Source organism: Leptosomus discolor, chromosome 19 (genome assembly GCF_034619465.1).
Source record: "Leptosomus discolor isolate bLepDis1 chromosome 19, bLepDis1.hap2, whole genome shotgun sequence".
Taxonomy (NCBI): domain Eukaryota; kingdom Metazoa; phylum Chordata; class Aves; order Leptosomiformes; family Leptosomidae; genus Leptosomus; species Leptosomus discolor.
In genome coordinates, this window is record NC_141409.1 from 2,085,222 (window position 1) to 2,106,969 (window position 21,748).

At 64.2% G+C, this 21,748-nt stretch overlaps 2 protein-coding genes across 3 annotated transcripts; one reads left to right on the forward strand and one right to left on the reverse strand.

Annotated features, from left to right (window-relative positions):
* Positions 1–1,667: 1,667 nt before the first annotated feature.
* Positions 1,668–4,866, reverse strand: C8G (complement C8 gamma chain). The gene is made up of 6 exons (XM_086475914.1): positions 4,717–4,866; positions 3,917–4,056; positions 2,885–2,955; positions 2,431–2,538; positions 2,044–2,145; positions 1,668–1,750 (listed from the first exon to the last, which is right to left on the reverse strand). The coding sequence occupies exons 1-6, from the start codon at positions 4,864–4,866 to the stop codon at positions 1,668–1,670; spliced, it is 654 nt and encodes a 217-aa protein (XP_086332040.1).
* A 645-nt stretch (positions 4,867–5,511) lies between these two features.
* FBXW5 (F-box and WD repeat domain containing 5) lies at positions 5,512–16,870 on the forward strand. Of its 2 annotated transcripts, XM_086475651.1 has the most exons (10): positions 5,512–5,533; positions 5,695–5,908; positions 8,436–8,593; positions 9,192–9,366; positions 10,228–10,376; positions 11,662–12,148; positions 14,418–14,565; positions 15,165–15,377; positions 15,860–16,010; positions 16,131–16,870. In XM_086475651.1, the coding sequence occupies exons 2-10, from the start codon at positions 5,716–5,718 to the stop codon at positions 16,401–16,403; spliced, it is 1,947 nt and encodes a 648-aa protein (XP_086331777.1). In that variant the 5' UTR covers positions 5,512–5,533; positions 5,695–5,715; the 3' UTR covers positions 16,404–16,870. The 2 variants fall into 2 exon arrangements, with proteins under 2 accessions (XP_086331777.1, XP_086331778.1); XM_086475652.1 differs by having other exon boundaries at positions 15,860–16,165.
* Positions 16,871–21,748: the final 4,878 nt, after the last annotated feature.

Genomic DNA, 21,748 nt, shown 5'->3' on the forward strand with positions numbered 1-21,748 from the left:
TCCCTGATAAACAACATGTGTTACCAGTTTCCGCTAAGATTGCAAAACCCCAGTGCTGGGGGCAGAGGGCTGCTCCCTGCCCCGGGGGCTGCAGGGTGGCTGCGGCACTGGGCCTGCTGCTGGGGGCTTCTCCCCATCCCCTCCCACCACCCAGCCTGCACCAGGGAATTGGCACCGCTCGCCCCAAACACCCCAGTCCCGGCCCAAGCGCAGGGCAGGAGAGCCTCGGCCAGGCTGGATGCACAGGGGAGAGGGGTCCTGCAAGGGGCTGCAGCCCCAAGGGTTAACGCTGCAGCTCCTCTACCCTGGTTGCACCCCTGCTCCAAGCCCCCCCCCAGCCCCTGCATCCCCTGCAGTGTGCTCAGGGCGCGCAAGGGATGTCCCCTGCCTGGCTCTCCAGTCTGGCCCAGGCAGCAGCCCTTTAGGGAACGTGCTCTGCAGGGCCGGGGCAGGGAAACGGGGTGTTTCACTGCCCCGGAGGCCCTGGGGACCAGCAGGACGACTGCGGGGCCAAGATTTCCTCCTCTGGGGTGCCTGAGGAATCTCCTGGCTTTTCACAGGGACAGGCTGATCCTGCACCAGTCCCCAGTGCCCCCCAAGCCCGTGTGGCCCCACAGCACCAAGCACGGTGCTTTTCCCCACACTGTGCTGGGCGCTCGGGGCTCTCCCTCGCTCGCCAACCAGCAGCCTCAGTCGCACCCAGGAGTAAATCGGGAACTGCCGTGATTCCTGCCTGGGCTGGGGCGAGGCTCAGGGAGGGGGTGACGGGGCCGCATGGAGGCGGCTGCACGGTCCCCCCAGCACCCCTCCGGCACCCCCCTGGCCGGGAGCAGGGTGCCAGGGCACCAGCAGTCCAGGGGTGGAGGTGGCACTGGCCTTGCTGGGGCAGATCGAGGGGTGACTTGCCTGGACACAGACTCTTCTCCAAGGCGTTTATTGGGGTGTCACAGAGCACCAGGGCGCAGAGCAGAGGGGTGACACAAAGCTGGGGGGGGGGGGGGGGGGGACAGGCACGGCTGCCAGTGCAGCTGGAGGAGCTGGGGAGTCCCAGGCCTGGCTCCAGGGCTGTGGAGCAGCAGCGGGGTCTGGCCAAACCCTGGCTCAGTCCTGCATGGCCATGGGGGGCTGGGTGAGGCAAGGGCTGAGCTCTGGGGACCTCCTGGCCATGCTGTCTGCACCTATGGCTTCGTTTCTGGAAGGGAAAGAGAAGTACTGAGGGGCTGGGGAGATGGCCAAGCCCAGCACCAAGGGCTGGAGACCCACCTCTGCCTCCCCAAGCACCACCGACCAGTGATGGAGCTGTCCCCAGGTCCCCAGCCCTCACCCTGGCGTGCCTCTATCCCAGGACACCCCAGCTGAGACCAGCCCTCACCCCAGGAAACACCAGTATAGACCCCTCTAAGCCCAGCCTGACCCATGTGGGGGCTGAACAGGGCTTTGCTTTGCCAGGCCACATCTGATGCCCATCCTGCAGGAGGTCTGCCACCTCCTTGCCCCACACGAGGGCACAGAGAGACCCTGTGCTGTGGGCTGGTCTGGCATGGACCCCGCTGTGCCAGACCAGCCCCCTGCACTCCTGGGACAGGACCACATGGCTGTGGTACAGTGTGGGTCTGGCCCAGGGTGCCCAGCCCACAGCCAGGGCAGGGGGAAGCCACGTTGGTGCCTCATGTGGGGGGACCCAGCGCATTGCCCAGCATCCACAACTCACCGTCGAGGATGTGAAACTCATCTGCAGAGTCGCAAAACCCTGCAAGAGAGAGAGCCTGGGGTGGTCACCCTGCCTGGGCACCCCAGGGACACCGCAGGGCACAGCCCTCTCCTTGCATCTTTGTCCCCGGGGTGGCCCCAGCACGAGGACAGACCCCATGCACGGCCTTGCTGTGGATGACACGGAGCCACAAGCTGCTCAGATCCGTGTGGATGTGCCTCCCCCTCACCATGCTGGAGGGGCTGGACTCCAAGCCCTGATTCTGGGCTCTGCGCCTGGGTGCAGCCCTGGCCGGGGGTGCCCCTGCTCCCAGGGGACCGTGTGCCACCCACCGTACGTGGGGAAGTAGTAGGTCACGTCTTCGCTCAGACCCACAGCCCTGACGCGCTGCTCAAACTTGTCTGCGATGACATCGCTGACCCAGCTGGTCCGTCCTGCCCGGGGAGGGAGACACCATCAGCGGCCTCGAGCCCTGCCTGTCCCTGCCCCAAAGCCCCCCGTGCTCCCACGGCCAGGCTCGGGGCCAAGGGGTCTTTCAGCTCAGAGAAGCCAGTTACAATTCTCCATCTGGGACTGGGACCAGGACCCTCGGGGAGAGCCCATTGCTGTGTCTGGGTCCTCCACGGCTCCAGCAGGCATCCCCTGAGCCCAGCACGGGTTTCCCACCCCTCTTCCACCCCTGTCCTTCATCTGCCATGAGCCCCTGAGCACCGACCCACCATAGAGTTTGACAGAGATGCTCTGGCCCTTCTGGTAATAAAGGATGGCGTAGCTGCTGTGGTCTGTCTCGGCCACCACCACGTCCACCTTGCTGCCATAGCCACGGCCTGGGAAAGACAGAAGACCTCCCCCATCTGGTCTTGGTTAACCCTGGTTAGCCCTGGCACCATCCAGGGGGCTCGTTTCACCACAAGCGGGGTGTACAAGGGGTGAAAATCAGGGCCAGAGTGGGTGCAGCCCCACAGGGTGCCGTTCACCACCAGTGGGCACCAGCCTGCAGCACTGCTCGTGACGGCATTCGGCACTGGCGCATTTTGAGACCCCAGAGGTGGAACACTGGGAGGGCACTGGGAGGGAGGACACCACTACCAAAGCCCTGCTGAGAGCAGGAAGAGGGGGTCCAACTCCGTGGTCCCCACAGCCCCACTGCCACCCCAGCCCGGCCTCCCTCACCCTTCAGAAGGAAGCGTCCGGGGGCCCGGGCAGGGAGGTAGCGCTGCCGGATTTCCCAGCACATCCCGTCCCTGTACGGGGAGAGGAGGAGGTTGTTGGCACAGGCTGGGGAGGCTCCAGCCTGGGTCCCTGCCCGCCCCATCTGCCAGGGCACTCATGGGACCTGTTCCCTTTGGACATTTCTCCCTAGGGAGATGTTGCAAAGGAACGTCCCAGAGCCCCGCAGAACCCCAAAACCTGCTGAGCCCAAGGGGGCCTTGCCTCCTCCCTGCAGCTCTGAGCCTGGCTCAGCCCCTCAGCCCCCCCCAGGCCACGAGAAGGTGCCCACGAATGCACTGAAAATGCCCCTCCTCAGCCGTGCTGCCGCTGGCGTGGCCTCAAGAGCCGGTCCCTGGCTGGTCAGCCATGGAGTGACCATGTGCCTGCTCAGTGCCTCAGTTTCCCCAGCCTGGCTGCCCCCCAGCCTGCCCAGCCTGGGCAGCCCAAGCCCACCCCAGGCTGGTGGCCATGTGGATGGCAGGGTGCCAGCCCACTGTGGCCAGGGCTCCTACCACAAAACATCCCAGAGGACATCCCACCCCCACTTGCTCCAGGGCAGCGCTCTCCTCCGTGGAGCCCGTGGCTGGGGCACTGGCCCTGTTCTGATCCGCCTACAGCGTTCTCGTCTCACCCAGCGTTCCCTGTTCCCCAGCCCAGAGCACTGGCTCTGCTCTGACCTGCCTGCAGCGTCCCTGTCCCACCCCGTGTTCCCACCCCAGGGCACTGGCCAGGCTCTGACTTGCCTGCAGCATCCCTGTCTCACCCAGCGTCCCCCGTCCCCAGCCCAGAGCACTGACTCTGCTCTGACCTGCCTGCAGTGTCTCTGTCTCACCCGGCGTCCCCATCCCAGGGCACCAGCCCTGCTCCGACCTGCCTGTCGTGTCCCCATCCCATCCAGCGTCCCCCATCCTCATTCCAGGGCACCAGCCCTGCTCCGACCTGCCTGCAGCGTCCCTGTCCCTGCCTGTGGCCGCAGAGGCTGGCGTCACTCACAGCCTCCGGAAGGTGCTGATGGCCAGGCTCTGCCCATCGGGGACGGTCACTGTCACCGCCGTGGCCTCCAGCCGGTGGCTGTGCTCCACCAGGTAGCTGCAGCGAGAGGCCATGCCGACCAGGAACCACCTCCCTGTGAGCTGCATAGCACGGTGGTGGCACCATCTGCCAGGTGCCACCACCCCGCTGGCCCGAGCACCCACCACCCCAAACACCCTTCTTCCACGTTGCCTCCCCTTGCTGGGCACCACTGCCCCCAGCCCGGCCCCTTTGCGTGCCCACGGGGCGACAGCTGGAGTGGGAGCTGGAGTTGGCGAGTGGGACAGAGCAGGACAGACGGGAGCCTGGCACGGGGACAGGCTGGAGCAGGGGCTGTGGGGAGGGGGTGTCTGAGGTATCCCCCCCTGCCTCCCCAGCTGCGAGCACCCCAGTGCAGCCCTGGGTGTGCGGTGGGCAAACACTCCACTCCCACGCCTGGACCCCCCAGCCCCAGCTCAGACCCCCCAGCAGCGCCGCGGGGGGAAGCAAGTGCCCGACCCAAGGCTGAGAACAGCTGCACTGGCCCCGGGGCTGGGGCTGGGGGGTCTGCAGGAGCCTGGGGTCTGGCTGGGTGGAAGCTGGCCGGGTCTGGGATGGGGGGACACGCTGTGGGCCAGAGGAACACTGCGGGGTCAGCCCTGGAGGGGGACATGCTGGGGGACGGGGGGCAGCCCCCAACACCTCATTGCGGCCCTGAGCAGGGCTGCCCCCCAGCCCCGATGGGAGGCACCGACGGGTGACCCCCGGCCCCGGCCCCTCACCTGGGGGAGGCTGAGCTCCTCCTGAGCCGCCACCTTCTCCAACGGGCTCTGGGGAGGGGGCGGCCGCCGCCGCCGGCCCAGCCCCTGCCCCAGCCCCGGTGGGGCCGCCAAGAGCAGACCGAGGAGCAGGAGGGTGCCCAGGGCAGCCATGGCGCTGCTCTGGCGGGGCCCGCTCTGGCGGGAAGCGGCAGGATCAGGCGGGCACCGTGGCCGGCCGGGAGCCGGGCCAGGCCAGGAGGGCTGGGGTCAAGGCCTGGGCAGGCCAGGGCAGGCGGGGGCCGAGGGCCCCCACGGGCCGGGCCGGGCCGGGCCGGGCTGCCGGGCCCGCGGCGGGGCCCGATCGGGGGGGGGGGGGGGGGGGGGGGTGGCGGTAGGAGCCCCGCCGCGGGCCCGGGGGTCCTGGGGGTCCCGGCCAGCGGGTAGTGGGGCGGGGCCTGGTCGAGTGGGGGCGTGGTTTGATCGGATCAGGGCGGGGTCTGCTGGGGGGCGTGGCCTGTTCGGGCGAGGCGGGGTCTGAGCGGAGCGAGGCGGGGCAGAGGCCTCGCTGGAGGGGCGAGCGTGAGCGAGCGTGCCGCGCTCGGCTAGCTGCGCCTGGCGCGCTGTGGGGAGCTCTGGGCTCGAGCTCTCCGGCCTGCGGCAGAAAACGGCGCCGTGATTGGAAGGAGGGAGGGGAAATGAAATCCACCGAGACGGGAGGCCAGAGCGGCCCGCGGGAGGCCAGAGCGGCCCGCGGAAGCCGGAGCGGAAGTGCGGGGCGGGGAGGCCGGAAGCGCTGCGCCAGGGAGGCGGGGGCAGCGGAGCCGCCGGAGCCGCCGAGGTGTCGTGAGGGGGCGGGGAGCCCGGGGCGGCGGGCGGGCGCGGGGCCGGGGGGCCGGGGGGGGCGCGGGCCCCGGGCGGGCCGGCTGGTGTGGGCCCGCGGGGCGGCGGGCGGCAGGGCAGGGCCGAGCCAGGCCGGGCCTCACCCCCGTTTGCTTCCAGGCGCGGCGGCAGAATGACACGATGGACGCAGGCGGCGGCCCCCTCCTCCCCGACAGCGTCCTCTACGAGATCTTCCTCTACCTGGACCACGTAGACGTGCTCTCGGTGGGGCTGGTGTGCCAGCAATGGCACGCCGTGGCCCGCGACGAGTTCCTCTGGAAGGAGCTCTTCTACCGCTACTACCGCATCTCCCGGGAGGTGCCCCGGCACCCAGGTGCGCTGCCGCGGGGGGAAGGGGCTGGCGGGGCTGCCCGCGGGGCTGGCGGCCTTCCGGAGCCAGCCTGCCGAGCAGGCGGGGCGGTCGCGCCGGGCCTGGGGGCTGCTCAGCCCGGCGGCCTCCGGCGGCCCTGGGAGGCTGTTCCCCTGGTGGTGGCACCCAAAACCTCCCTGCCGTGAGCCCAGAAGGGAAAATCCTCTCCCCCTCTGCTGCTCGTTCCTCTGTCCGCTGCTGTCGAGGCTGATGGAGCCACGGAACCGTGTCACGTTAGCAGTCTGCAGGCTTGGGCGGTGATGTGCACGTGAAGGGCTCTGGAGCTGCCCAAACCCTTCGGAAAGGGGCATTAGATATTGAAAATGCTTCAGCTTTCCCTTTCTTTCACGGAAAGGTGGTTTCTGAGCTCTCTCTAGGCAGGTGCTCTCTGGCAGCTGCTGCACAGCTTGTCTGGGCACTGCTGCTGCCCCAGGAGATGCAGTGAGTCGCCGTGCGCTGCTGCATCGCAGCCCGATTGGATGCTGCGATAGTCACTGCTCGCTTTTCCTGACCAGGACCTCGCAGCAAGCCTCTGCTTCAGGCTCTGTCCCTTTCTCATCCCAGCTGGGCAGAGCTGCCAGCACACATTAGCTGATCAGCCTGTTTCTGTAGGTTGCAGCAGCAGCTGCAGCCTGGCTGTGAAGGGAGGATGTGGGGGGCTCTGCCTCTCCTGGAGAGGGAGGTGGGTGTGCGGCCATTTGACTGTCAGATGCGAGGGCAGGACCTGACCCAGTTTGCGACGGCAGGATGGGCTCGATCTTGGCCTTGGCTCACAGGAGGAGCCACTGACAGTCGGCATCAGCTGAGCCGGGCAGGGCCTTCCTTGGGTCGAGCTGCTGGCTGTGGTGGTGGTGATGGTTGTACAGTCGTGGGGCTGTTCTTTGCGGGGTGTCAGGTGCAGTTTGTTGTGGTCTGGAAGGGTAAGGCAATGCTGTCACAGCAGCTGAGACAGGCCTTGGGGACCTGCTGACAGATGCCCTTGCTGCCAAGGTGGGTCTCTCCTGGAGACTGAGGAGCCCCTTCCAAGTGTGCTCCCTCCCCCGCCCCGAGGCGGCACACAGGGCTCCCAGCGGTGGCCGCAGCGGAGGGAATGAGCTGCTTGACCTTGAGTTCCCGTCGCCACAGAGTGGCAGAAAAAACCACTGAGGATCACCCAGCGGGAGCCCGTCTGCCTGCAGTGGGGAACGCCCGTGCCAAAGGGCTCGGAGGATAGAGGAGGTGTGGATGGGGTGGCTCAGGCCACGGGACGTCGCTTGCACAGCCCCTGGAGCTCTGTGGGGTGGAGGACATGGTCTTTATCTGAGGCTCCTTGACCAGGCTCCTGCAGTGAGTTAGTGAGCTTCCAGCCCTGCTCTTCTGCACGAATTGGGGTCAGTCAGGAAGGTATTTGGGCACCTCCCAGCTGCGCTTCTGGAGCGGTGAGGCAGCACCACGAGGGAGCAGGGACAGGGGTGCCTGGCAGGCCTGGGAAGGGGCTGAAGCAGGAGTTTGGGGAAGTCTCCTGCCAGCCTGCCTGCCCTGGGCAGCCCCGTGGTTTGGGGAATGGTATCCAGTGGCTCTTGTAAGAGGAAATGTTGGGATTGCTTGGCCAAGTGGGGTCTGTCCGGCCTGCTCTCCAGCCAGATGGGCCAGGACCAAGAGCTTCAGCGGAGGATGAAGCCCCAGCCTGGTGAGCAATGGCGGGATGTCCTGTCAGCAAGCTGCTCCCCGCCTGCAGCAAGTTCCAAAAAAACCTTCAGTCCTGTTCAGTGTAACGAGGGAAATTGGCCCTTATCCATATACATGTCTAATCCTCTTTGCTTCCTCGGGATTTGCTGCTGCAAGAAGTCTGCAGGCTGTCTCGCCGGGCACTTTGTTAAAAATCCTCTTGATTTGTCTCTTGGTTGGCCGTTGCTGTGACTCCTGTGAGTGCGCTGCAGGGCTCCCCGCCTGGCCTGGCACACTGCATCCAGCTCCCGTTCTTCGCTCTTGTTTTCTCTATTCTCTTATCTCATGGAGGCGGTTTTTCCAGGTCTCCTACCATTTCTGGAACCTTCTTAATTCTGTGTTAGACCAGATAAAGACAAGCAGAGCAGAGCCCGTTACCCTGAGGAGCAGCTTCCCTCTCATCACATGATAGATTTGTTTGCGTTGTGCCGGAGCACGTCTGCTGTCCTGACGGCTGTTTTGTCCTGAGCAAGGTTCTGTCAGACAGCGAGCAGCTGTGCCCTGGGTGCTTCCTGGAGTGCCTGTACTGGTTTAGAACGTGGCAGTATGGTGTGGAGTTGTGTGTTCACTGCGAGAAAGGATCTTGTGTGGGGGGGAGTGGGAAAGCCACCGAGAAGAACGTTAAGCCCCGCGAGCTCCGCTGGAAGCGCAGGGCTGGTGGCCCCGAGGGAGCTCCTGGCGGTGCTGGAGCCAAGGCTGTGCTTTAAGGGCTGATCCTGCGGCCGCCGTGTTCAGCTCGTGTCTCGGCGCTGACCTCCCTGTCCCGTGTCCCCGTCTGCTGCAGCTGCCGTCTCCTGGTACGAGGAGTTCCAGCGGCTCTACGACACCATCCCCTGCGTGGAGGTGCAGGCCCTGAAGGAGCACAATGACCAGGTTTTGCACCTCAGCTTCTCCCACTCCGGCTGCCTGTTTGCGTCCTGCTCCAAGGACTGCACCGTCAAGGTAACGGGGAGGCCCGCCCTGCCAGCTCGGGGAGGGGGCGAGGGGGGCTTAGCCCCGAGAGCAGCCTGTGGGGAGAAGAGGTTTGACCAGGTGTCCCTGGAACCCCAGGCCAGTTCCTGCAGATGCTGAGTTGTTCTCCAAGCCATGGAACTAATGACTCTGGCAAATGTAGCCTCGAGGGCTGGGGGTTCCAGCTCCAGCCCCTGTGAAGGTGACCAAGGTGCCTCCCTGGCTGCTTCCCGGGTGCAAATCGGTCTCCTGTTGTGCCGTGGCTCTAACAAAGAGTGTGGAGGTAACGATCCGCTGCAGGAGATGTCTTGCATGAGTGGTTGTCTTGGGAGGAACCTGCTGAGAAGTCCAGGTTCACTGCCTGAACACCTCCACTGGCCGATGGAGAAGGAGTCCTGCGTTTAGCCGCTCTCTGAAGCTGTTGGCCGTGTTCTGTCAGGGGAACTGATGGGGAAATGGGGACCAGGAGGCAGTTAAATAGTCTTTGATGTTTTGTTTTCTTGTCCTGGTGAGCGCTGACAGAACAGATAAGGTGGAACCGTCTCCAGGCTTCTCAGCAGCTTCCTGACTGTTTGGCATCTGTCTGTAGATCTGGAGCAACGAGCTGGACATCTCCCTGCAGCACAGCTCCAACATGAGGCCGTACAACTGGAGCTACACGCAGTTCTCCCAGTTCAACTCCGATGACTCCCTCCTTCTGGTGTCGGGCGTCTTTGTGGGGCCTCACAACTCCTCGTCAGGAGAGATCGCCGTCATCAGCATGGGTACCTGCTGCTCTCGCCTTTGCTGGGGCTCCTGGGAGGTGTGAAATGGGGGGTGCTGAGCTTCCCTTCCTCTTCGGGTGCGCGGTGGCCCTGACCTCGGCTTGTCCTACCTTCCACCCCCTGTGTAAAGGGGGCCCAGGTGCAGCTTTGTGGGACAAACCTTCCGGACAGCCTGAACTCTGCTCAGGTCACCACCCCATCACCCAAAGGCAGTGTGCCATATATTTATTCTGGCATAACTTCCGTTCTTAGTGACAGCTGGGGCAAGGCAAGAGTTATCCACGTTGTCTGGGAGCCACCATTTGTGACTGGTGGTGGTGGTCCTGCCCTGAGGTCTCAGGTGGCTTTGAGGCGCATTCCCCTCTTGTGCTGCAGGCCTGTGAAAGTCGCCAGTCCCAGCTGCCGGCGCTGTGCTCCAGGCTCACTGTGCCAAGAATCGAGGAAGGGTGCTAAAGGCAAGGCCGTCCTGCTCGGAAGGGCCCTGAGCCCCAGGGGCGGGAGTGCAGGAGTTCTGTACGGGTTTGACTTGCTCTTGCCCTCGGGGCGTCTGCTTTGGGCCCACTCGGAAAGGCTGAGAGGTTGGGTTGCTCTCTGCTCCGGCTCCATCTGGCTGCCCTTCTCTTTCGGTTTCCCTCGTGCGTGCTCCCCCCAGCACATCTCTGTCAAAGCGAGATAATCTCTCTTCAGAGCAGGGACTGGCAGCTGGGTGGTGGTTGGGCTGTGTCCGCTCGCCTCGCGGTGGAGGTGCTGCACCAGTGCGTGCCTCTCCTTGCAAGACTTGAACCCCTGTCTTCTGTGACGGTTTCCCAGGGCCCTTGCTGGGAGCCAGCCCCTCACGCTCGTGTTTCCTCTCCCTTCCAGAGAACTTCACGCTGCTTTCCAGGGTGAGGAACAAACCCTACGACGTGTTCGGCTGCTGGCTGAACGAAACCAACCTGATCTCTGGCAATCTGCATCGGATTGGGCGCATAACCTCCTGCTCCGTGCTGTGGCTGAACAATGCTTTCCAGGTGAGGTGCCCCTGATCCAGCTCCACAGGCAGCGCAGCTCCCTGCGGGCTCCCAGGGGAGGAAAAGCTGCGGAGGAGGTGTGAGAGGGGACTGATGGCCCAGTCCTCCTGTCCTCCCTGTTTGTCTCCTCTGCCCTGCCCTCAGGATCCTGAGCTTGAGGCAACCCTGACGTGAGGCTTCTCCACGCTCGGTGTTGTGGTACCGATTGCAATGTTCTCGCTGCCCTCAGATTCCATTAACTCTCGCCCCGTTAATTGGGACGAAGACTTGAGTGCAGAGCCCTAGGGCGTGCGGTGCCCAACAGGAGAGTGGCTGAACCGCAGCAGGGTCACTGAGGTCCTCGGCAGGACAGAGCTGGGCCAGCAGTAGCCTGGCGTGTCTTGGAGCAGCGGCTGTTCCCCGAGCTGGAGGCAGCCGGGAGGCTGTGTTCAGCCCTGCCTGTCCCCGCTGGCGTTGCTGGGGGCCGGGTGCTGCCTCTTCCGCTGCGGTGAGACCCGGGGATCAGCCTGTGCTGGCCTTGGACCGCTCGTTTGCTGCGTGTTCGTTCTCTGGCGCTTGTGCTCCTGGGACGTGCTCCTCTTCCACGTTTTGCCTCTGTCTCGGCGTCACGGCTGCACATCCTGGCGCTCTGCGGTTTGTGACGTGACCCACTGATGCTGTCCCTGGGTGAAACCCTCTGGCAGCAGACACCCTGCCCGTGGCCACATCTATGGGGTGCGCTGACGCCACAGCTTAACTCTTCTGTCTCCAAGAAGTGAGGAAGGACCTTGCCCGCGTTGACAGGGGGTGTTGAAGCGTGGCCGGAGGCTGCCAGAGCAGTTGGGCAGGAAGAGACCTGCTGCTTGTGTCTGGGATAGCCAGGCTGGTCCTGCTGAGGCAAACAGGCAAGCTCCAGGAGCACGGGGCTCCTCTGCTGTGTGTAGGCCAGGGGGTGGCACGCTGCACTGCGCTGCACCGATGGTTATCGCGGAGGCCTGTTCCTGAAATTCCTGTAAGGCGCCAAGCGGCACTGGCTGACGGCCTCAGGCGGGGGCAGGGGCAGCGAGGCGGCTGTCATCTGCCTGCAGGAGCTTTTTGTACCCACCTCCAAGATGGGCAGAAGTGCCACAAACCCGACCAGCCTCTCGGGCCACTTGTGGCCAGCGCTGCGGATAGCAGTGCAGAGAGGGGTTGGTGCGCGGCTGGTGTCGGCCGCGTGGGCGCAAGGGCTGGGCAGTGGGAGCTGTAGGAGTGACCTACAGGGGTGGTGGGGTGGTTCCTGCTTACTTGTCCCTTCTGCTTGCAGGGCGTAGAGTCTGAGAACGTGAATGTAGTGAAGAGACTGTTCAAAATCCAGAACCTGAATGCCAGCACGATCCGGACCGTGATGGTGGCCGACTGCAGCCGGTACGATTCCCCGGACCTGCTCCTGGACTACGAGGAGCAGCTGGCTGCTTCCTCCACCTGCCCGGTCTTCGATCTTGGCAGTGACAGCGAGGAAGAGGAGGCCAAGGCCAAGCCCAAGCAGACTCCAGAGCCAGCAGTACAGGAATTGCCGGATGACAGGGGTGTGACAGCAGAGGATGGGCTGCAGCAGCTCTTTGATGATATCATGGAGGGCCGCGTGCGGCCTGCCCTGACAGAGACGGAGCTGGAGACCAAGGTGGCGGAGCTGTTCGTACGCAGCAGAACTAAACCCCCTGAGCTGAACCTGCTCCCCACGGACAGCAACAGCAAGACAAAATACTTGATCTTCACCACGGGATGCCTCACCTACTCCCCGCACCAGATAGGTAAGGCTGTGGGCTGAGCCCAGGGCACGTCGGCCCCCCTCGGGGGGGTGGGCTGTGGCCAAGCTCTGAATTTGAATCTGGACAAGACCTGGTTTGCTTGCTGCCTGTTTGTGATGAGTGAGTGGCAGTTTTGCTCAGGCTGCTGGATTCTCAATACGGGAGGCTTTTAAGGTGCCCCCAGTCACTGAAGGGGGTTCCACCCTCCAAGCGCTCGCCTGAGGGTGGTTTTGTGGCTACCAGGCCTGACATGTGGCCAGCCAAGAAAGTCACGGTGAGGGCTGAGGGGAAGATGGAGAAGGAACTTCTGACTGAAGGACGTCAGCCATGAGTCACATGCCAGCGGGTGGGTGCGGAGGGCAGCGATTGCCCCGATAGGGGCAGGTGGAGGGGCCTCAGTCCTGCTCCCCTGCGGGGCCGGAGGGGGCATCGGGGCCAGACTGGTTTGAGGAGCTTGGAGTTCACGTGTGTGTGGCTCCTGCAGTGCCCCTCAGCTCTGGGAGACAGAGCCCTGCCTGCCCCTGTGCCTTGCCTGCCCCCCCACTGCCCGGTGTGCGACCACGTTGCGTCCCCTGGCCTTGGTGAGGGAAGGGGAGCTGCTTCTAGGCACAAATGCTTCTCTGGACGGCCAGGCAGTTTCAATTCCTTTTTGGTGCCAGCACAATTGTGGCCTTGCTTTCCCGCTGCAGGCTCCTCTGACCTTCCTGCTACTTGGTCCTGCACCAGCACAGCCCAGTAAGGCAGGGAAAGGCGGGTTCCAAAGCTGTAGGCAACTTGGAGAAGAGTCAATTGATCTTTGCCCACTTACACTGGGAATGTGCCCTGGACCGAGCGTGGCTTTGCTCTGTGCTCCTGCCCACGGCCGGGTCTGCGGACAGACGTGGTGGACCGTGGCCTGTCCCAGCTCAGCCCCGCAAGCAGCGCAGCCTCTTGGGCTGAGCACCCGCCCCCTTGCAGGCTGGACGCCACCAACTTCCAGCGCAGCCCCCCAGGGCCGTGGGTTTGGGTGCCTTTGTCCTCCAGTGACGCCCTGGCTGGCACCCACAGCCCAGACTGGCTGTTCGGGGAGACGAACCCCGGCTCGGCTCTTCTCCCCGCCGTGAGTCGCTCCAAGTGTTGGGTTTGCCCACCGGCTTGTGTGTCGCAGGAGCCTTTGTGCCGCTGGCTGCCCCGAGGGGCTGGGGCTGGAGGGACGAGGGAGCCGCGCTGCTGGGCATCGGTGCTGCCGTGCCTGAGCCGGGCTGCTGGGCCTGTCTGCAGGGGTTTCCTTTGAGCTCTGGTCCCCCTTGTGCTGGGGGCAGGCTGGGGGCGTGGGCAGAACCCCCCCGGCTCGGGCGTGCGGGGGGGAGAGCTGCCGAAGGGAGGCAGCAGGCGCTGAGCAGTGCCGCTGGGGTGGAGTGAAGGTCCTGGGCTGCCCGGGTTCAGCTGCCGTGAGGTCGTCAAGGGCCTCGGACTGGAGGTGCAGGGGGGTGTCACCCCGACCTCACCGCTCTGTGGGGGGCGGGGCTAAAATCAAGGGGGTTTGGCAGCGATTCCCTCAGAGAGGCAAAGGTATGGGACATCTTCCCGCTCCTTTTGGACCCACTGAGGATTAAGCCCGTGTGTGCCCAAGAGCTGCTGAGGCTCATAGGGGTCCTCCAGGAAGCCCCTGTGGATGGTTTGGGTTTGGGAGCCCTGTCTAGAGCTGGAAGGGGACAGGGCTTGACCCACAGCGTGTGTCTCCCTCAGGAAGCTCTAAAGCTATAAAGCACTTGAGCCCAGTTTGGGTTTAAACCCCTGTTCTTGGAGCTCTCTGGGGCTGACCCCCACCTACACTTGACAGGGGCGGGGGAAAACCTCACCACAGCAGGCGCATCTGCTGGGCCTTCCCTAGGCTGGATGTCGTGGGAAATGGGCTCAGCCCAAGGGTTCATTTAAGAGGAAAAACCTTTCTTCAACCAGAGCGTCTCCTGGGCCAGTGCAGCTTCCTCGTGCTTCAGAGCCCGCTGCGGGCTGGGCTGGGGTCGAGGTGCGGCTGTACCGGCCAGGCTGGCAGCCAGTGCTGGGCACCACCCTGGCTGGGGCTGGATGGACCAGCGTGCCACTTAGGCAGTGTCCTGGCCCAAAGCACCGCTCGAGAGAGCTTGGAGGAGCCTGGTGGGGAGAGTAGCCCTGTCCCGGTGCTCGGCTGCAGGCGAGCCAGTTCTGCTTTCTTAGCAGCACTGATGGGAGCCCCTTCTTGAAGCCTGGGGACTTCCAGCAGCACCACCTCATTCTGCTTTCTGTCCCCAAGGGATTAAAAGGATCCTGCCCCATCAGATGACGACCGCCGGGCCGGTGCTTGGGGAGGAGAGGCGCTCAGATGAGTTCTTTGACTCGCTGGACCACGTCATCGACATCCACGGGCACATCATCGGCATGGGCCTCTCCCCTGACCACAGGTGAGCGTGGCGGGGGGCAGCGCTGGCTGCGGGCGCTGCGGGGGGTGGGGACAGCCGCTCCGGGGCTTTGTGGGGTAAGCAGGAGAAGCAACGGCAGCAGAAGTTGGAGCGGGGTGTCTGCATAGGCCCCTGGGCTCATTCGCGTCCCATTTACGTCCCAGTGCTGTGTCGCTGCCCGAGCGCCTCCCCGGGGTTCAGCAGGAGTGCTTTCTGCGCTGCTGAGCCCCTGCAGGGTAGGCTCGGGCGAGGAGCCTTGTAAGGGGGTGGAGCTGCCCCCACCAGGGTGTCTCGTTCCCGAGGCAGACGAAAACACCACCGTCCTTGCAGTTGGGTTCAGTGGGATTAAAGAGGCCTGACCTACGGCCCCCCTTCCCGGTTGTGGTGGCCTTTTCCTTTCCAACCGTGGCAAGAAGCGTTTCGGCAACGTGTTCCCGTGTTTCAGCCTGGGTTTTGGTGAGCTGAGCTGCAGCTTTGCGAAGGACCAGAGAAACTGCTCGGTGCCTGCCCTGCCTGACTGCACTGCGCAGCTGCAGCCGAGGCTCCGCGAGCTTTGTCGCGGGCGGCGAGGCGCAGGGTAACCCCTCTGCTCCCCCCGCAAGGTACCTGTACGTGAACAGCCGTGCCTGGCCCCGGGACTGCGTCATCTCCGACCCGATGCAGCCGCCCCCCATCGCCGAGGAGATCGACCTGCACGTGTTCGACCTGAAGACGATGAAGGAGGTGAAAAGAGCCCTCCGCGCGCATCGGGCCTACACGCCCAACGAGGAGTGCTTCTTCATCTTCCTGGATGTCAGCAGGGACTTCGTGGCAAGGTGTGTGGCGGTGGGGGCAGGCAGGATCCTCACCCCGTGTCCGGGAGGCCCTTGGGGCTGTTGCTGCGGGATGGGTTGTGCAAGCGGGGCCGGTCTGTGACTGGAGACTCCTGCGTGTTGTGAGCAGAGCAGGAGGTCTGTAAAGAGCAGAGGGTGCCGATAAAGGCTGGCCACCCTGGTCCTGGGTGAAATCAGCGAGGAAAGGGGAAATTTTGGGCTGTGCCATGTTTGGCAGCGGGTGGCAAATGCCCCTCTGGGGTCTGCAGGCAGCAGGTGCTGTAGGGCGAGTTGACGGGGCTCCCTCTGGATCCCGGAGGGAGCAGGTGCCTCGGGTTGAAGGTCGTGGGTGACAGGGAAGGCTGGAGCCTCCAGCCAGGCTGGGACACCCTCTGCCTCCATCGGCACGGAAGGAGCGGGGTTGGGAGCAGCAGGGTGTCGGGGCTGCTGGGGTGACGTCCTTACCGGGGTCTTCTCCGCCGCAGCGGGGCGGAGGATCGCCACGGCTACATCTGGGACCGGCACTACAACATCTGCCTGGCCAAGCTGCAGCACGACAACGTGGTCAACTCGGTGGCGTTCAGCCCGGTGGAGCAGGAGCTGCTCCTGACAGCCAGCGATGACACCACCATCAAGGTGTGGCGCTCCCCTCGCGCCGTGCGCGTCCAGCAGTCCAGGAAGCCCAGGCCCAGGAAACTGCTCTTCTCCTGGCTTATGAACCAGAAAAGCTGAACCCAGGTACACCTGCTCCTGCAGCTTCCTCACTGCAGCCACCTCCTCTGGAGCTTGCAGAGCTCTGAGCCCTGTGCGACAGAGACGAGCTCTGGGCACGCAGATCCCGTCTGCCGAGTCAGGAGGGACCCCAGCAGCAGGAATTGCTTCCTCCTCAGAGCATCAGCTTCCAAGACAGAATGTAAGAGCCGAGGGCCTGTTCCTAGGCCTGGCGGGCAGCAGCCCGAGCTGGTCACTGCAGGGTGGGCTCCCCACAGCTTCTCACCAACGCTGCTGCTTGGTCACAGCTCGGAGTGAACTTTGGTCTCTGAGAACAGAGGCATGTCCCCGGCCTTTGTCCTGCGTCAGCCTGGGACGTGGCTGACCTCACCGAGAGCTGCTGGCTGCAGAGCACTTGGCCGAAGCCACGGGACAGTGCTGGGCTGCCTTACTGCAGGACTCTTAATGTGGTAGTTTTATTAATGTGGTTTTGTCCCAAACATCCACGGGCATCTCGTCTGGCTGCTGGGTAAAGCTGAGCGCCTCCTCCCACACGGCATCTCGGCCCCAGAGGGCAGCAGGGACTGGAGGGCAGCGGGGGAGGCAGGGCTGGGGGGGGCCTGGCTGGTGTCTTGTGCAGCCCGTGGGGGCACAGCCAGCGCCCTGCTGATGCCTTCTGTCAGCAGCTACGTGTTGGTGTCACCAAACTTGAGAGGGGGGAGGGCTGGTGATAACGTGGTGCTGGCTTTGCCTCTGTCCTCCTCTGCTAAGGAGCACTTACATAAGCTGTGGCGTTGGCAATGTCTTTATTCCAGGGGATCTGCTGTCCCTTCCCAAGGGGGCAGCTGTGAGGACGGCTGGTCGGTCTCGTGGTCACCTCCCTCCCCTGCTGCTCAAGTCACGGCACTTTGGGCGCTCGGTGTGCTCTCTGCGAAGAGGTGTAGGCCCCCAGGGGTGGCTGCAGGTTTTCACCCGGAGGCGCCCAGGGGAGCGCAGCGCTCCGCTGCTGGAGGGACAGTGGCACAAGCTCCCTCCCGCCTGGGCTGGCTTGCCGGGGGTTCGGCGACCGGCTGCTCCCGGGAGCCCCTCTGACGGCGGAGCTGGCGCTCGTGAAGCCATTACGGACTCGGGGGCGTTTACTCTGTCCCTGAAGCTTGTCTCCCTGCAGCAGGTACCCAAATGTAAGAGTCTAAAATTAAGCTCCTAATCTTGCCTTGGCCGAGACGGCCAGGGCCAGCGGTGACCCCAGGAGCTGCCATCGCTCCTGGGAGCCGGGCTCGGGGCTGCATCTGGAAAGAAGCCACATGCCAGGGAGGGGCGGGGGGGAGGGGGTGCGTTTTGGGGCTGCCCTGGCAGCAGCAGGGGCAGTTGTCTGTGCCACTCACAGCCTTGGGTTGCAAGTAGACTGAATGGCGGCAGCAGATACTGTCTCGATATGCACTGATGGCTTTAACAGCTCCTGCTGCCCCTGGCGGGAGGGTCTGTAGGCTCATTCTGCTCTGCCCTAGCAGGTGCCCATGGCTTTATCCAAAAACCCTGTACTCAGGTTTTCTGTCATCACAGGACTTCCAGAAACAAGGGAGTCTGTCTGTGTGTGTGTGTGTGTGTGTGTGTGTGTGCGCACGCAGGATCCACATCCAGCTCTGTCCAGTCACACAGCAAGGAACAGCCTCTGCCTTTCTCCCTCCTCCCCAAGGTTGTGAAACCTCTTCTCCCTTGGCTCAGTGCAGTAGTGAGCAAGGCACCGAGGGTTCATGTTTGTACCGAGTTTTGCTCTTCACTATGGCATTGAACAAACACTCTGCTAAAGCATCTCTGCGATGTGAGTTTGTTTTCCTGAGCGCTGTCCTGCTGAAGCAGAACGGAGCCAGCAGGGTCACGCTGCCGGGCCTGCCTCTGCGGGGCCGTGGCAGCAGGACTTGCCTGACTTGCAGTTACCTGCCCTGGGCTGGGGAGCGCAGGCAAAGCTGTGAAACAGCAGGAGCAGAGGGGCAGAGAATTGCCCAAATCTTCTTCGCCAGGAGGGAGGAGGATGGGACAGCCCTGGGGAAGGGGACAGCAGTTCATGGCAGCCTTCGGACAGCCCTTTGCTGCGAAGGCTGAGTGCTGCAGGCTCCAGGACAGCCCAGGGGCTGGAGCATCCCCGCTGCTCTCTGTCCCTCCTTGTGTCTTTCCAAGCACTGACAGCGCTGACCAGGTCAGCGGAGAGCAAGCGTTGCTGCCCAGCCGGGGCTGCTGGTAAGAATTCCTGGGCTGCAGGAATTCCCCTGGCAGCCTTCTGCCCCCCTGGTGCATCGAGCAGCAGCTGCACCGGTATGAAACGGGTCTGGCTGCTCCCTGGAGGGCACAGGCCCCCTGGGGTACCCCTCAAACCTCTCTTCTACAGCCAGTGGCAGCTGTGCCACAGCTCCCCAGCATGGGTGCAGTCCCTGGGCCTGTGCTACAGCTCGGGGGGACAGGACGGGGTGTCCTGCAGGGACGGTAGGAGCAGCACAGGCGCCTGGCTCTGCCCGGCAGCTAAAACCAGCCTGTGCTGGAGGAGCTCAGCAGCTGCTTCATTATCCAGCACCTGGGAACACGAGTGTAACGTGTTGGATTTGCCTTTCCAGTTGTTCTGCAGCTCCTCACTGCTGCTCCCTGTGCCCAACAGCCCCACGGCGCCCTGGATGGGACGCTCCAGCGGCTGGGGCTGGGTCACCCCCCGTCCCGAGGAGCCCCTTCCCTGCCTGCTCCAGCACCCCTTGTGTGGCAGCCAGGGTGCTGGTGCTCACAGCCACCCCCCTCCCCAGGCTCTAGGGACATAGCACAGAAATAACCCCCACCCCGAGGTGAGCCCACGGTGCTGGAGCCCCACCCTCCCATGGATTATACACCAATGCTCTTCAAATAGCTTTTATTAGTGGTTTTCGACCGTTCTACATCCCCAAAGAAAAGAAAACTTACTTCACAGTGCCAGGCTGAGATGGGTGTTCTCCAGTAGCTGGGGCCAAAAGAGGAAAAAAAAGAGAAAAAAACACCAAAAAGAGAAAAACACCACAAAACTCCAGCAGTGGCTCGTGCCAGCCAGGCTGGCAGAGCTGGGCACAGGAAGGGCCCGTACCCCGGCCCGCAGCGCCGGGCTGCTGCAAGGGACATGTGTCACACCTCCCGCTGCAGCTCAGCAGGGACTCTCCCACCCCCCTTCAGGGCACCTGCTGGGGCAGGAGGACCAGCACCTACCCCTGAAACAGCCCAGACCCCCCCCAGCTGAGCGCACCCCAGCCCTGCTTGGCTGGAGCCACCCTGCCCCGCTGCAGGCTGTGGGTGCCCAGCACCCCAAAAGCCAAGATGGTCACATCAAGTCAGACCAAGCTTCCCCCCCCCCATATAAAACACAATTCCCAACCGCTAAAGGAGAAGAGCTGGTTTTCCCTCCCCTTTTCCAGGCCTTTCCCAGCCTCTGCGGGACTGGGAGCCCCCGAGCTGCAGTGGGGGGGGAGCAGGGCTCGGGCTTTGCTGGGCTTTTTTTTTTCCCCTCCTAAGGCAACAGGGCGAGAGTGACAACACAGAGTGAGAGTGACAACACAGAGTGAGAGTGACAACACAGAGTGAGAGTGACAACACAGGGCTCGCTCCGTCCCTCGGGGCAGGCTGGCCGGGCTCCTGCACAACGGAAGGGTCCTGCCGCCCCTTTCCTGCCCCCGGGAAGAGCCGAGGGCGCAGGGGCAGCAAGGCAGGGTGCAGGCAGCTGCCCAGCCCTGCACACACACACCCCCCCACACCCCCCCCCCCTCCCCGACCGTCTGCCCTTGGGAACAGCAGCCATGGCAGGGGGCTTCCCAGCCCACCCTGCCTGACCAGCACCCCTGGCTCACCCCGGCTGTGCTGGCACAGGCTCCCCACCCGCTCCCGAAACAGCAGCGTCTGCCCCCAACCACGGCCTCTGCACACCCCAGGTACGGCAAGATCCACATGGAGACTTCGACGGGGGCTCGAAGGTCATCCCACAGGTAGGGAGCGCCCCCAGGCCAGCACAGCACCCTTAGGTGCAGGAGGTTCAGTGTGGGTCAGGGTCCAGCTCAGCTGCCCCCCAGCCTGCAGCAGGGCACCAGGCACCCCCTGAGCTCTGCGGGGACACCCCGAACCACCCCAGGGCAGCGCCACCGCGCAGGGGTACAGCCAGACCCGGCTGGGGCCCAGCTCCTCTCCCCGACAGCATCCCAGGCCCCGCCGGAGTGGCCGTGCTGGAGCAGAGGCGGAGGGAGAGCAGCAGCAGGGTGGGCTCTGTGTCCATCAGGCCGGGGCTGCCAGCAGAGAGGGGCTTTGGGCCTTCCTCCACCACAGCCTCTCATCCCCCGGGCCCACCAACAGCAGCCGCCGCTCCCTGCTGAGGGTGACCCATGGTGGCCATGAGGACGAGGAGGGCAACCACTCTCCGGCCTCGCTGCCCACCCTCCTGGCCCAAGGAGCAGCACGGGAGCAGGACTGCATCCCGGACTCTTACTGCAAGGTGGGGTCAGCAGCCAGCTCCTGCGACCAACCAAACCTCTCCTGGGGCACGTTCACGTGGGGGAAGCGCAGGCAGAGAAGCCAGCGAAGCCTTGAGCGCCCAGCCTGGCTGACTGCCCCTCCAGGGTTACTCGTGGCCACAACAAAAGAACTCCAGAGGGACCAGCCAGCCACGGCCCAGGGACGTGGCAGCGGTTTCTTCTCCACAGAGACCTTCTCAGAGGGGCTGAACACTTGCTGCCCAGAAGGGAGTGGGGCCAGGAGCCCAGGGACAGAAAGATGACAGCAAGCTTCCCTTGGGGACTTCTCCAGCCACCCTAGGTCCTGCCCAGGTGGCTGCAGGCTCCATGAGGAGGTGAGCAGAGAGAGCCCTGCCATGTGCAATGACTGGGAGCCGGCCGGCACGCTGCTCCCAGAGCCGAGGGAAGGGGAAAGCTGCTGCTGGTGGGCAAAGGCCGGCCCTCGGGGAGGGCAGGGGCTGGCCAGCAGCCGCCACCACACAGGCAGACAAGAGATGAGGCAAGAGCACCCATGGAGAGGGACGGCAGCTGCAGCTCTACAGGCCCTGCAGGGCCCCGCAAGGCTGGTGTGCCTGCGCTGCCCCGCGACGGGGCTGAAAGGCACCTCCAGAGCATTGGCAGGTGAGTAAAGACAGATCCCAGCACTGCCACCATCCTGCCCTCCGCTGCTCAGGCACAGGCAGGCAGAGAAGGGCAGGGTCTGGCTAAAAACCCACCTGGGGTTCCCAGGGCTCAGGGGGCCAACGTCCTGCACCGAGCCCTGCGGCACCCTCCTCCCCCAGGCATGACGGGCAGTCTCTCCAGGGGGGATTCACTTCTCTTTCACCACAGGCATCCATCCCCGTTGCTGCCCCACGCCTCCCCCCAGACAGCAGGCACTGCCTGCCCCGTCTCACGCTCCCAGCGCACTGCTCGGAGCACAAACCATCCACCAAACACGCAGCGAGGGCCAGACTTGGGGTACCGCTCCCCTGCCTGCCACGCAGCTCGGCTCAGCGCTCCTCTCTAAAGCCACTTATGGCATCAGAGCAGCAGCAAAGCAGCGGGCAGCGCTCTCGCCCGGTTCACACCGCGTCTGCCACGCGCCCTCCCCCTTCCACCGAGGCACAGGCCAGGCAGCAGCACAGAGCAACGGCACCCCTGAGCACACAAAAC